The 13,895-nt window shown below is 32.9% G+C and overlaps 1 protein-coding gene across 1 annotated transcript in view; it reads right to left on the reverse strand.

Annotated features, from left to right (window-relative positions):
• Positions 1 to 13,895, reverse strand: part of LOC111505064 (condensin complex subunit 3) — a 31,037-nt gene that overhangs the window by 2,062 nt on the left and 15,080 nt on the right. Inside the window, exons 11-14 of the mRNA XM_074174520.1 lie at positions 12,766 to 12,980; positions 6,717 to 6,893; positions 1,306 to 2,299; positions 1,115 to 1,254 (exon numbers count right to left, since the gene is read on the reverse strand). Coding sequence (XP_074030621.1) covers positions 1,115 to 1,254; positions 1,306 to 2,299; positions 6,717 to 6,893; positions 12,766 to 12,980 — 1,526 coding nt within the window. The remainder of the gene's footprint in view (positions 1 to 1,114; positions 1,255 to 1,305; positions 2,300 to 6,716; positions 6,894 to 12,765; positions 12,981 to 13,895) is intronic.

Below are 13,895 nucleotides of genomic sequence, written 5' to 3' on the forward strand. Positions count from 1 at the left end.
TCTATAACAGAAACCGAATGATATTAAAAATGCTCAGACTGTTAAGGAATTCAAAAAACGCCTTATCAGATTCATACAAATTGTGAAATGAATTTGATACCAATTTTATATTGTTTTGTCTTTAGATAAATTTATATGTAACTACCTGCATACTTATTTTTATTTGTATTTTTTAATATTGGTCTTGTCAGAAAGTTAATAATGATTTTTTTAATATTACTACATGTAATTTTGTATGTAAATTATGTTTTCCTATTTACAATAAATTGTTATTATTATTATTACAAATTGTGAAATGAATTTGATACCAATTTTATATTGTTTTGTCTTTAGATAAATTTATATGTAACTACCTGCATACTTATTTTTATTTGTATTTTTGTAATATTGGTCTTGTCAGAAAATTAATAATATTTTTCTAATATTACTACATATAATTTTGTATGTAAATTATGTTTTCCTATTTACAATAAACTGTTATTATTATTATTACAAATTGTGAACTGAATTTGATACCAATTTTATATTTTATATTGTTTTGTCTTTAGATAAATTTATATGTAACTACCGGCATACTTATTTTTATTTGTATTTTTTAATATTGGTCTTGTCAGAAAGTTAATAATATTTTTTCTAATATTACTACATATAATTATGTTTTCCTATTTACAATAAACTGTTATTATTATTATTACAAATTGTGAAATGAATTTGATACCAATTTTATATTGTTTTGTCTTTAGATAAATTTATATGTAACTACCTGCATACTTATTTTTATTTGTATTTTTAATATTGGTCTTGTCAGAAAGTCAATGTAAATTTTTTTCTTAATATTTCTACATGTAATTTTTGTATGTAAATTAGGTTTCCTATTTTCAATAAACTATTATTCTATTATATTATTATTAAACAAAACAGGTCCAATATTGATCTTGGTGGTACCACACAATCAAAATTTCAAAATTGAAAAAATCATTTAGCAAGATATTGAAAATCTCCCACAAACAGGAAGGGAAAAAGAAAGTACTTGAAACAAACCAAGATCAATTTGGTTGAACTGCCCATGAAGAACAATCACAACATTATTTCAATAAAACTGAATACATCGTACCTGTGATATGTCGTGTATAATAGTATGTAAAATAGTGTCCTGATCCGAATCAAGATCTTCAGAAACTCTAGTGTCGCTATTCTGACTCCTCGTCCTCCGTATCTTCTTCGAATCGTTCTGGATATCGGGAAGTCTTCGATCTGAAAAATTCTCGGGGATAAAAAAACCCTTACTTAAACCCAACAACGTACCTATCGAATTTTCAGCCCTTTTTTGTTTCTGGAACCTCGCTAAAACATTATTTCTCCTCCCGTCCACTCTCCCGACCTTATTCAAATCCAAACTCTGCAACTTGAGCCTTTTACTCAACCTCCTCGCTTCCTTCTCGAGATCACTTGAACTTTCATTCTCGCTACTCTGGCTACCGGGCCCTCCATTGTTTTTACCGATGGTTTTGGCTTTAATTCTCCTCTTTGATCTCCCCACAATATCCGGAAGGCACTTTTCTCTCTTTTGCCTGTTATTAGAGGCAGAATTTTCAGTTCTGTTCGATTCAGCAGAGTCAGAATTCGTCAACCTGAGATTCTCTTCAGTCTGCAAACTCTCTTCCGAAGTCGATTTGTCAGTGTTGTCAGTGCTCGGCGATTTATCCTTGTCGGTATTTTGTTTGGTCGAACTATCGTCTGATTTGGTATTCTTATCAATTTGCAAAGCATTCAGATTAGCCCGAGTCACGCAAACTTTGAGTTTTTTGCTCAAAGGCTTCATACACCTCAGTCCGGCTTCGGAATCAGTGGTTAGCGCATCGCTTTCAGTTTCGAGGAGATCATTCGTAGCTTTACTTCGATCCTTTCTTTGACGTGCCTTCTTCGGCCTTGTTCGCTTTTTGTTTTCAACTCTTTTGCCTGAGTTGACAGGAGAACTTCTATTTTCGTCCTCCTCACCAACTGAACTATCCTTATTTGAAACTACATCTTTGTTTCCAGAACAATCGTTGACTGCTTCTTCTTGGTTTTCTTTAGAAGAGTCGGTTTTGTTCGTGGGGATTCTACCGCTGTCTCTATTGTCAACGTTGATGTCATTTCTACTCGAGTTATTGCTGACATCAGTATTAGAAGCTTCAGCATTTGTTGCTTCGTGTATAGTTTCTAGCGTTGTTATTCCGCTTTGTTCTTCCAATCTGGATTTCAATTTATCCAAGAATTTCTGCATATTTTTTTTGGGTGCTTTCTCCAACAAGTTTTTCTGAAAATATTGTTTATAATTACTTACAGATCACTTAGAAAAAATAACAAACAATATGAGAGTTGATATCTCCAAAATTCAAGGTTTTGGAAACATTTCTATAGACCCAAGGAATTATGTTTTGTTTTCCATACACCAGTGTGAGACATAGTCACCTAGTACAATGCATGTTCTACCAACCAATTGGATAAACACATAGGTGTGCCGCAGGGTAGCGTTTTAGGACCTCTGCTTTTTATCTTATACTTGAATGACATGAACTTGTTTTTGAATGTTAATTTTTCACATTTTATTTTCAGATAATACACTTTTAGCATGCTATGATACAAGCTCAGATAAAGCTATTGATAAAATGAATGTTAATGAATACCTCATGGCGAATAAATTAAAACTAAAAAAAATAAAAACTAAAGGGATGATTGTAACAACCTCGACTTAAATGAAATGAATCTACATATCGATAATGAAAACACTGAAATTGTGTGACATATTAAATATCTTGAATTCCAGTTAGATAATTTATTACTTTTTGACAATCATTTCAATTATATATGTAAAAAAATATTTAAAAAACTATATTTTTTTGCAAGAATTTCTAGTAATTTATCCACTCAGTCTGAAATTACTGTAAATAATGTGATTATCCAACGACATTTTGATTACTGTGCTTCTATTATTTTCCTGTTCAATCTAAATCAAACATCTCAATTACAAAAACTTGAAAATCGCGGTATGCACATTGATCTAAAAGTGAATAGATTCACTGAAATCGTTATCATGTTACAAACTTTGCGGTGGTTACAAGTTTCTTTATAGTTGTATTACCTATTACATTTATTTATATATATATATATATATATATATATATATATATATATATATATATATATATATATATATATATATATATATATATATATATATATATATATATATATATATATATATATATATATATACAGCGTGACTCACGGTCGATGGTAGGTTAGTAGACGTTTCTGGGAAACGAAAAGCATGATTTTTCTGAGAATTCCACCACTCACATTTCACCTGTTCTATCGATCTAAAATATTTTCAGCATTGCGGCGTTGTCGCTTCTATCAAAAAGTCCTAGCAATTATTATTTTTTTTATGGAACACCCCGTATATTAATACATTTTTGGAATCGCTCTGGTATTTTAATACTTTTTTGTTTATAATGTCCTATACCTATCTCTATCTGTTTTCGAGATGAAAAATAAATTGTGCTAAATATGGTCCAAAACATAGCCTTAATTGAAATCAAGTACATCAGTACTCTCAATTCATGAAAAGTTGATGATAGTTTGGACAAACTCGAAATATTCAAATAACACTAAGAAATCGACTCCATATCATACAGGGCGTGCTAAAATTACTATTATTTCCATTGTGCATAAAAGTAGTCGAAAGTTCATTTTTTCAAATGAAACCCCCTGTATATTACTCGGTAAATTAAAAGATGGTGAAAAATGCTTCAAGATGATATATCATGTCCCTATACCTAAATCGTCAAGTTTTCTCAATAAAGTCGCTTCTTCTAGAAACATTATTTTTTTTTTAGAATTTGGATTTAGGTAGCAGTGGAATGATCAAGCTTATAGCAGTTCGGTTACTTTTAGAAGTAATTTACAAAGAGTTATCGACGGTGTTTCGAATCATCTTCCAAAATGAATGCAAATATCGATTATTGAAACAAAGTTCTTATGAAATTAATTATTATACACGGCCAGTGTGATCAAATCATTGCCAGAACTTGTAGAAAATTCAACCAAATGTATCCTGAATTAACACCAATGAACGAGAGGAAGTTTGTAAGATTACAAAATAATTTCCTTAATTATGGCTCCATGTTAAAAGCGCCATCAACATTACCAAAACCTGTTACTTCAAATGAGGACAATACTGTTAACGTTTTGGCATATTTTTATGCATATCCAGAAGCTTCCATTCGCAGTGCAGAAAAAGATTTAGGTGTATCACATGCTACAGTACAACGAATTTTGAAAAATCACGGAATGCATCCGTATAAATTTACCAAAGTTCAAGCTATAAAAGCAGAAGACTTCGAACGTAGAATGCATTTTTGTGAATCCCTTTTGATTCATACACAGGAAGATCGGGAATTTTTGTCAAAAATAATTTGGAGCGACGAATCAAAATTTACGAGGGATGGTATTTTCAATAGAAGGAATAAACATTTTTGGGCTGATCATAATCCTCATGTTACAAAAGAAATAGGTTTTCAAGAAAAATTTGACCTGAATGTTTTCTGTATTCTGAAGAACAATAAAATTAGCCTTTTTTATTTATGAAGACACACTGAATGCAGAGAGATATCTCCAAATATTAAGGACGACTGTAACCGATTTTCTTGAAAATTTGCCTTTAGAGGAATATAGGAATTCGTGGTTTCAACTGGACGGAGCGCCAGTTTATTCCACCTAGGAAGTTTCCAGGAAACTTGACGAACTCTTCGACGATCGTTGGTTTAGGCGTTTAGGGCCGTGGTATTGGTCACCGAGATCACCCGATCTCACGCCACTTGACTTTTTTATGGGGTGTTTTAAAAGAAAGGGTATACAGTACTCCAGTGCCTACCAAAGAAGAATTGCGACGGCGAATACTGCGGAGTATTGAAGATCTGGATCCCCAGGAAATTGAAAAAGCAACCACAAGTCGCGTACAAAAAAACATTTTAAAGTGTTTAGAATGTAATGGACAATATTTTCAGCATTTATTGTGAAAATGTGATATTTTGTTTACAATTTTGTTATTTTGAATCATCCTATTCTGTTATTGTCTGTACTTTCACATGTTTTAGCCCACAAAATCTTACTTTTTACCTAGAAATGACTGATTTTTGGTACAGTTGTTCCCTGCAAACTTTGAGCCATAGTTGAGGAAATTATTGGTGTTAATTCAGGATACATTTGGTTGAATTTTTTACACGTTCTGACAATGATTTGATCACTTTGTTCATGTGTATAATAAATAATTTCATAAGAACTTCGTTTGAGTAATCGATATTTGCATTTATTTTGGAAGATGATTCGAAACACCATCGATAACTCTTTGTAAATTACTTATAAAAGTAACCGAACTGCTATAAGCTTGATAATTCCACTGCTACCTAAATCCAAATTCTAAAAAAAAAATAATGTTTCTAGAAGAAGCGACTTTATTGAGAAAACTTGACGATTTAGGTATAGGGACATGATATATCATCTTGAAGCATTTTTCCTCATCTTTCAATTTACCGAGTAATATACTGGGGGTTTCATTTAAAAAAATGAACCTTTGACTACTTTTATGCACAATGGAAATAATAGTAATTTTAGCACGCCCTGTATGATATGGAGTCGATTTTTTGGTGTTATTTGAATATTTCGAGTTTGTCCAAACTATCATCGAAATATCAACTTTTCATGAATTGAGAGTACTGATGTACTTAATTTCAATTAAGGCTATGTTTTAGACCATATTTAGCACAATTTATTTTTATCTCGAAAACAGATAGAGATAGGCATAGGACATTATTAACAAAAAAGTATTAAAATACCAGAGTGATTCCAAAAATGTATTAATATACGGGGTGTTCCATTTAAAAAAAAATATAATTGCTAGGACTTTTTGATAGAAGTGGCAACGCCTCAATGCTGAAAATATTTTAGATCGATAGAACAGGTAAGGAAATGTGAAAGGTGAAATTTTCAGAAAAATCATGCTTTGCGTTTTCCAAAAACGTCTACCATCTTCCTACCATCGACCGTGAGTCACTCTGTACATTTATATATAAATTTGGTAGTGCACAAATATGCCACAAAAAACCATACTAATTTGCATGTATGCAGAAAAAATAGGAGAAGTGAATTCTTTATTTTTCAAAGGATTTGATGTATACAATAAATTACCAAACATAGTAAAATCTAGTCCATCATTAAGTATTTTTAAAAAACAGTTATTGGAATCCATCCAAAATGCTAGATAGAACAATAAATGGTAAGATAATATTAACAATTAGATTATTTGTATGTTGTTTTCTTCTATTTAATAATAATAATAACTTTATTAGTCTTTTCGATGATTTACATGAAATAAGACATGTCATAAATTTATCAAACCAATTGAAAAGATTATGGCGTTTTCGAAGCTTTTCTTTACCTTACCATTTTCTTTGTAAGTACCAGATTTGTTACATATTTTTCCTTGTAAGTACCAGAATTGTTTCATCTTTTAGTAATGTACTCACTAGACAAAAGGATTTATTAATATCTCGTATTTCACACTTTACTAAATGAGCATTCAAAAATACTTTGTAGTTCTTCACACTTTGTTGAATACGTTTTTGTAGATTGGCTTTTCCTTTGAATAAATAAATAAAAATAATAAAACTCACCTCTGTCAATATAATTTCAACTTCAGAAATCAATTCCTTGACAGAAGAACTGTTTCCCATCGGAATATCCAAATGCAGCAGAAACTTGGATAAGTAAAGAACGATAGGCGCATTCTTCTTCTTCATCATTTCGTAACAGTAAGCATGTGCCATACTCAGATGAGTATTGACCGGGCCCTAAAAAAAATTATAACATCACAACATGGCCAAATTTAATCAAAAAATGAACCTCATTCAAGTAATATGGTGGAACTGAACGATACTTGATGAAAATCCATTATAACATATAAAAAAACAATTGAGATTTCCACTTGAAAGTTTACAAAACCGCGACACGTGTCTGTGCATCACAATACAATGCTATCATGTATAGTAGTCTTTCTCAGAGTGGGCGATAACGCCCCCTTGTGGGTGCTAGAGGCCTATAGGGGGGCAGTAAAGGGCACAGAGAAGATTGGAGGGCATTGAAGCGGTTTAGGGGGGCGATGGCTAATTTAAAAATGTTTTTTTGCTTTTAACACAAACTTTACCGCTCCTTTACGCTTAACGAGCGTTTCCTCGTGTAACGCCATCTAGAGGACCAGATAGTAACTATTTCCTGCCCGATAGTTGTGAAACTGTACAATAGATGGCGGTAAGCTTCAATGCGAAGCGAGAAGTTTCTAGTCTCTATTCTCAAAAGTACTAGGCCCGTGCGCTGAGTCATATAAAAGCGTGCGCGCCATCCAGCCAGTAATGTCATTCGACGATATTACGAAAACAAGTGATTTTAGTTAGCGACTAGCTAGTACGTGCGGTGGTGATTTACTGTGAGTGGTGTCATTAGCAAGTTTTTAATACTCGATTCTTTACTTCGGTATTTTTGAAGACAAAATGATGTCGGAGGCAAAAAAGAAGAAACGGCAGTATAGTGCGGAATATATAAAATATGGATTTATTGAAAATCTCACAAATCCATCTTTGCCTATGTGCCTTCTTTGTCAAAAAACATTTTCGAATGAAGCGATGAAACACTCAAGGCTACAAGATCATTTGAATAAAATGCATTCAGATAAAAAAGACAAAAGTGTGACTCATTTTCGAAAAATGGAAAAGAAACACTCAGCTCAGCCAACTGGTCAAAACTTTTTTCAGGGGTTTCTAAGCAAGACCACGACTGACTCTGAGCTTCCTACAATATCTTTTTGCTAATTGCTCAAACAGGAAAACCTCACACTATTGGAGAGGATTTAATTTTACCGGCAATAAAAGAAATAATAACTACTGTGCTCTATAAACCAGCGGCAGATATTATCCGAAAAATTCCATTTAGCAATAGTTCTGTGCAAAGACAAACTGATGAGATGGCTGAAAACACTGAAGAGTCATTGTGCAATCATCTGAAGGTTTCTAAATTCTCAATTCAGTTAGATGAGTCCACTTTGCCAAGTAATGAAGCATTGTTGTTGTCATACGTGAGGTATATTAAAAATGAGAAAATATATCAAGAACTACTATTTACCAGAAATTTAGAGACGGATACAATAGGAGAAACCATATATATTGCACTGGAAAAATTTTGTGATGAGAAAGAAATTCCACTGAAGAATGTTATATCACCTGCTAAGGATGGCGCTCCGGCTATGACAGGATATCACAAAGACTTCATAGCGTACTTAAAAAATAAAATTCCAGATATGCTTGCTGTACATTGCGCCATTCATAGGCAACATTTGGTTGCGAAAAATTTGAGTAAGCGCCACTCTCAATCACTGCAATATATCATCAAAGCAGTCAATAAAACTCCGAAACAGATCTTTAAATGACTGATTATTTAATCAGCTTTGTGTTGCTAATGATGAAGATTTCAACCTATTGCTATTTCACACTGAAGTGCGTTGGTTATTAAGAGGTAACTGTCTGACTCGATTTTACAATTTATTTGACTATGTAATAGAGTTCTTGGAAAACAAAGGCAAAGAATTGCACGACAACCTCATCACTTCAAAAAATGATATTGCGTACTTGACAGACCTGTATAAATTATTTAATAATGTCAATCTCCAACTTCAAGGTGACGACTTGAATTTGATTAAAACAAAAAATGTCATTGCTGCTTTTGTAGCCAAATTGCTCTTATACAAGAATAATATCGGCAGACGTAAGTTTCGAAATTTCCCTAATTTGTCAGCAGTATCCTTCAACAACGACGACTTGCTTGTTTACTGCCAACATTTGGAGAACCTCCACAGTGATTTTGCAGAACAACTCCAGGACATTTTAAAATTGGAAATACCGGACTGGGTGTTGGATCCTGTTTCAAATATCAACACAGCAGGATCACCTAACTAAAAAGAGAAATCGGTTCCAGATTAGGTACTGAACGCGGTTTCTTACGGCTGTTTTTGAGTAAATTCGAGCCCGATATTAACAAACTTGTTAAAAATCATCAAATTCATCCGTCACATTAGATTAGTTTTGAAATTCAAATTGAAATGTTTGTTTTAATAACATGATTAAAAGTTTTCCTAATATTACAAAATGGTGTTTTACATTACCCTCATCAGAAAGTCTTATTTTGACATGACACAGATAATTTAATTATTAAAATAATGACTACGATTGTGATTCTTAAGATGTAGTAAAGTAAAAAAAATTGGGGGGGCTAGAAAATAATTAATTCTCGAAGTGGGCGGTAGACAAAATAAGTTTGAGAACCTCTGATATACAGCGTGACTCACGGTCGATGGTAGCTTAGACGTTTCTGGAAAATGCAAAGCATGATTTTTCTGAAAATTTCACCTCTCACATTTCCTTACCTGTTCTATCGATCTAAAATATTTTCAGCATTGCGGCGTTGCACTTCCATCAAAAAGTCCTAGCAATTATTTTTTTTTAATGGAACACCCCGTATATTAATACATTTTTGGAATCGCTCTGGTATTTTAATACTTTTTTGTTAATAATGTCCTATACCTATCTCTATCTGTTTTCGAGATAAAAAAGAAATTGTACTAAATATGGTCCAAAACATAGCCATAATTGAAATTAAGTACATCAGTACTCTCAATTCATGAAAAGTTAATAGTTTGATGATAGTTTGGACAAACTCGAAATATTCAAATAACACCAAGAAATCGACTCCATATCATACAGGGCGTGCCAAAATTATTATTATTTCCATTGTGCATAAAAATAGTCAAAAGTTCATTTTTTCAAATGAAACCCCCTGTATATTACTCGATAAATTGAAAGATGGTGAAAAATGCTTCAAGATGATATAAAATGTCACTATACCTAAATAGTCTTGTTTTCTCAATAAAGTCGCTTCTTCTAGAAACATTATTTTTTTTAGAATTTGGATTTAGGTAGCAGTGGAATTATCAAGCTTATAGCAGTTCGGTTACTTTTATAAGTAACCGAACTGCTATTCAACCAAATGTATTCTGAATTAACACCAATGAACGAGAGGAAGTTTGTAAGGTTACAAAATAATTTCGTTAACTATGGCTCAAAGTTTCCAGGGAACAACTGTACCAAAAATCAGTCATTTCTAGGTAAAAAGTAAGATTTTGTGGGCTGAAACATGTGAAAGTACAGACAATAACAGAATAGGATGATTCAAAATAACAAAATTGTAAACAAAATATCACATTTTCACAATAAATGCTGAAAATGTTGTCCATTACATTCTAAACACTTTAAAATATTTTTTTGTAAGCGACTTGTGGTTGCTTTTTCAATTTCCTGGGGATCCAGATCTTCAATACTCCGCACTATTCGCCGTCGCAATTCTTCTTTGGTAGGCACTGGAGTACTGTATACCCTTTCTTTTAAAACACCCCATAAAAAAAGTCATGTGGCGTGAGATCGGGTGATCTCGGTGGCCAATCCCACGGCCCTAAACGCCTAGACCAACGCTCGTCGAAGAGTTCGTAAAGTTTCCTGGAAACTTCCTGGGTGGAATGAGCTGGCGCTCCGTCCAGTTGAAATCACGAATTCCTATATTCCTCTAAAGGCAAATTTTCAAGAAAATCGGTTACAGTCGTCCTCAACATTTGGAGATATCTCTCTGCATTCAGTGTGTCTTCATAAATAAAAAAGCTAATTTTATTATTCTTCAGAATACAGAAAACATTCAGGTTAAATTTTTCTTGAAAACCCATTTCTTTTGTAACATGAGGATTATGATCGGCCCAAAAATGTTTATTCCTTCTATTGAAAATACCAACCCTCGTAAATTTTGATTCGTCGCTCCAAATTATTTTTGACAAAAATTCCCGATCTTCCCGTGTATGAATCAAAAGGGATTCACAAAAATTCATTCTACGTTCGAAGTCTTCTGCTTTTAGAGCTTGAACTTTGGTAAATTTATACGGATGCATTCCGTGATTTTTCAAAATTCGTTGTACTGTAGCATGTGATACACCTAAATCTTTTTCTGCACTGCGAATAGAAGCTTCTGGATATGCATAAAAATATGCCAAAACGTTAACAGTATTGTCCTCATTTGAAGTAACAGGTTTTGGTAATGTTGAAGGCGCTTTTAACATGGCGCCATAGTTAAGGAAATTACTTCCTCTCGTTCATTGGTGTTAATTCAGGATACATTTGGTTGAATTTTCTACAAGTTCTGGCAATGATTTGGTCCGTGTATAATAAATAATTTCATAAGAACTTCGTTTGAATAATCAATATTTGCATTCATTTTTGGCGATTTTTTGAAACACCGTCAATAACCATTTATCAATTACTTATAAGTCACCAAACTGTCATAAGCTTGATAATTCCACGGCTACCTAGAAATCAAATTCTTTAAAAATTATTTCTTGTACAACTGTTATTGAAAATATCTTTGATAGAAACACTTCAATCAGAACACCTACCAAAAAATCATTTAGAAAAGTTCACACATGCAGTTCGTGCTATTGGTAATATTAAATCCCTGTGAAGTTACTGACGATGACGAAGCAGTATTCAGTCCAACTGTAGAAAGTCCTTCATGACTAACCAATAATCCTCCTAAAAATAACGTGAGTTGGCGTATGTAGTTGTAACATATGCCTTGTAATCCAAAGATCGTGTGTTCAAATCCCATGGACCCTATAATTTTTTTTATTATCAGCAGTAACGTTATACAAAAAAATTTGTATGATACATTTGTTACAAGTGATTTTATTTTGCTCGTGAGTTTGCTCCACTTGCTGACGCTCGTTTTAGAATAATCCACACTCACAAAATAAAATGCCAATTTCAACACTTGTAGGTAAAACCTGAATAACTATTTTTCCACAAAAACGGCTTTATTAAGAAAACTTGACGATTTAGGTATAGGGACATGATATATCATCTTGAAGCATTTTTCACCATCTTTCAATTTATCGAGTAATATACAGGGGGTTTCATTTAAAAAAATGAACTTTCGACTACTTTTATGCACAATGGAAATAATAGTAATTTCAGCACGCCCTGTATGATATGGAGTCGATTTCTTGGTGTTATTTGAATATTTCGAGTTTGTCCAAACTATCATCAAAATATCAACTTTTCATGAATTGAGAGTACTGATGTACTTAATTTCAATTAAGGCTATGTTTTGGACCATATTTAGCACAATTTATTTTTTATCTCGAAAACAGATAGAGATAGGTATAGGACATCATTAACAAAAAAGCATTAAAATACTAGAGCGATTCCAAAAATGTATTAATATACGGGGTGTTCCATTTAAAAAAATATAATTGCTAGGACTTTTTGATAGAAGTGGCAACGCCGCAATGCTGAAAATATTTTAGATCGATAGAACAGGTATGGAAATGTGAGAGGTGAAATTTTCAGAAAAATCATGCTTTGCGTTTTCCAGAAACGTCTAACCTACCATCGACCGTGAGTCACGCTGTATAGTAACACGTGCCGCGGTTTTGTAAACTTTCCAAGTGAAAATCTCATATTAAAGTATGTTTTTTGAATAAGCTCATTCAAGTTATTGAATTTAGTTCATCCCAGAAATCAAAAATATTTTGAAGCAAATCAATTACTACCCCTAATCACGACCGATCTCTACACTCACCCTTGTGTCATTCGAGTTGGTGATGGCCGAAAGGAACTGAATCAAATTGTCGACGTCGACTTCAGCAAGAGGACTCGTAACTGGGGCGCTTGCGATGCTCGTTAGTATGGGAATAACCGCCTTGGATATAACGTCTCGTGCTGTTGCAATGGTGCTCGTGTAAGTTTCTATCAGACTGCCGAGAATTGGCTGAAGTTGATCCTCTGGATAGGTTACTAGAATAATAATAATAACAATTATTATAATTTTGCTCAAGTGGGGCTATCGACCGAAGTCCTTCGGTTATAATTAACGTTAAAATTGGGATAAAATTTTTTTGACTGTGGATTATTGTTTATTGATGTATCCCAACATCACATGAATTTTTTCATTCCTTAATATTTACATTTAATGTTTAAATATTTTTTTTTTGTTTTTATGTCAGAGTGACGAAAGGTGCGCAGAAGCCAGACTACCCGCTTTTGGCTCTATTTTTAGGGCTCTGTAAAAATTATAAATAATCGAGATACAGTTTTGGGAGTCGGAACTTTTTTATGCAAATTCATTGATCTTTTCATATCTTTTTTCAAATTTCCAAAATTTTGAAAATTTTCCGAGATATTAAGAAAAAACTAAAGCCCCATTTTTTTTTCCACTTAATTGTTTATAACTTTTGTAATTTTTATCCGCGCGTTTTCGGACCTTTCCTTAAACTTTCTAGGCAAAAATACGAATCGAATAACACCTTGGTCGTAATTTTTGGACAGGGCTGAAAAATGTTAAAAAAAAAAAGTACATGTGAACTAGACTACTGCTTGATATGCTAATGAGTTATTTAAGATCGAATATTCCTAATCCCATCGATCTACCTGCTTTAGAATTCTCATTCCTTCAACCTCATTCCACTACAGAGTAACTACGACCCTGCTGAAAAGGCAAAAGTAAACAAACCGTACAAATTCCAGTGTGATGTTGCCAACGCTATTTCATACGATTTTCAGTTTAGGATTCTGTCGTGGGGCAGCACCTTCCGATAAGAAATTTCAAAATACTCCAATTTCCATATGCCGGCCAAATGAAACATTATATGGAAAAATGTTTCGAGCAAAATGTGTCTATTTTTGGATGTAGAATCCCGCTGAGTCAATATT

Source organism: Leptinotarsa decemlineata, unplaced genomic scaffold (genome assembly GCF_025532065.1).
Source record: "Leptinotarsa decemlineata unplaced genomic scaffold, Ldec_3_MD MMD2_tig00000591_RagTag_RagTag, whole genome shotgun sequence".
Lineage (NCBI taxonomy): Eukaryota > Metazoa > Arthropoda > Insecta > Coleoptera > Chrysomelidae > Leptinotarsa > Leptinotarsa decemlineata.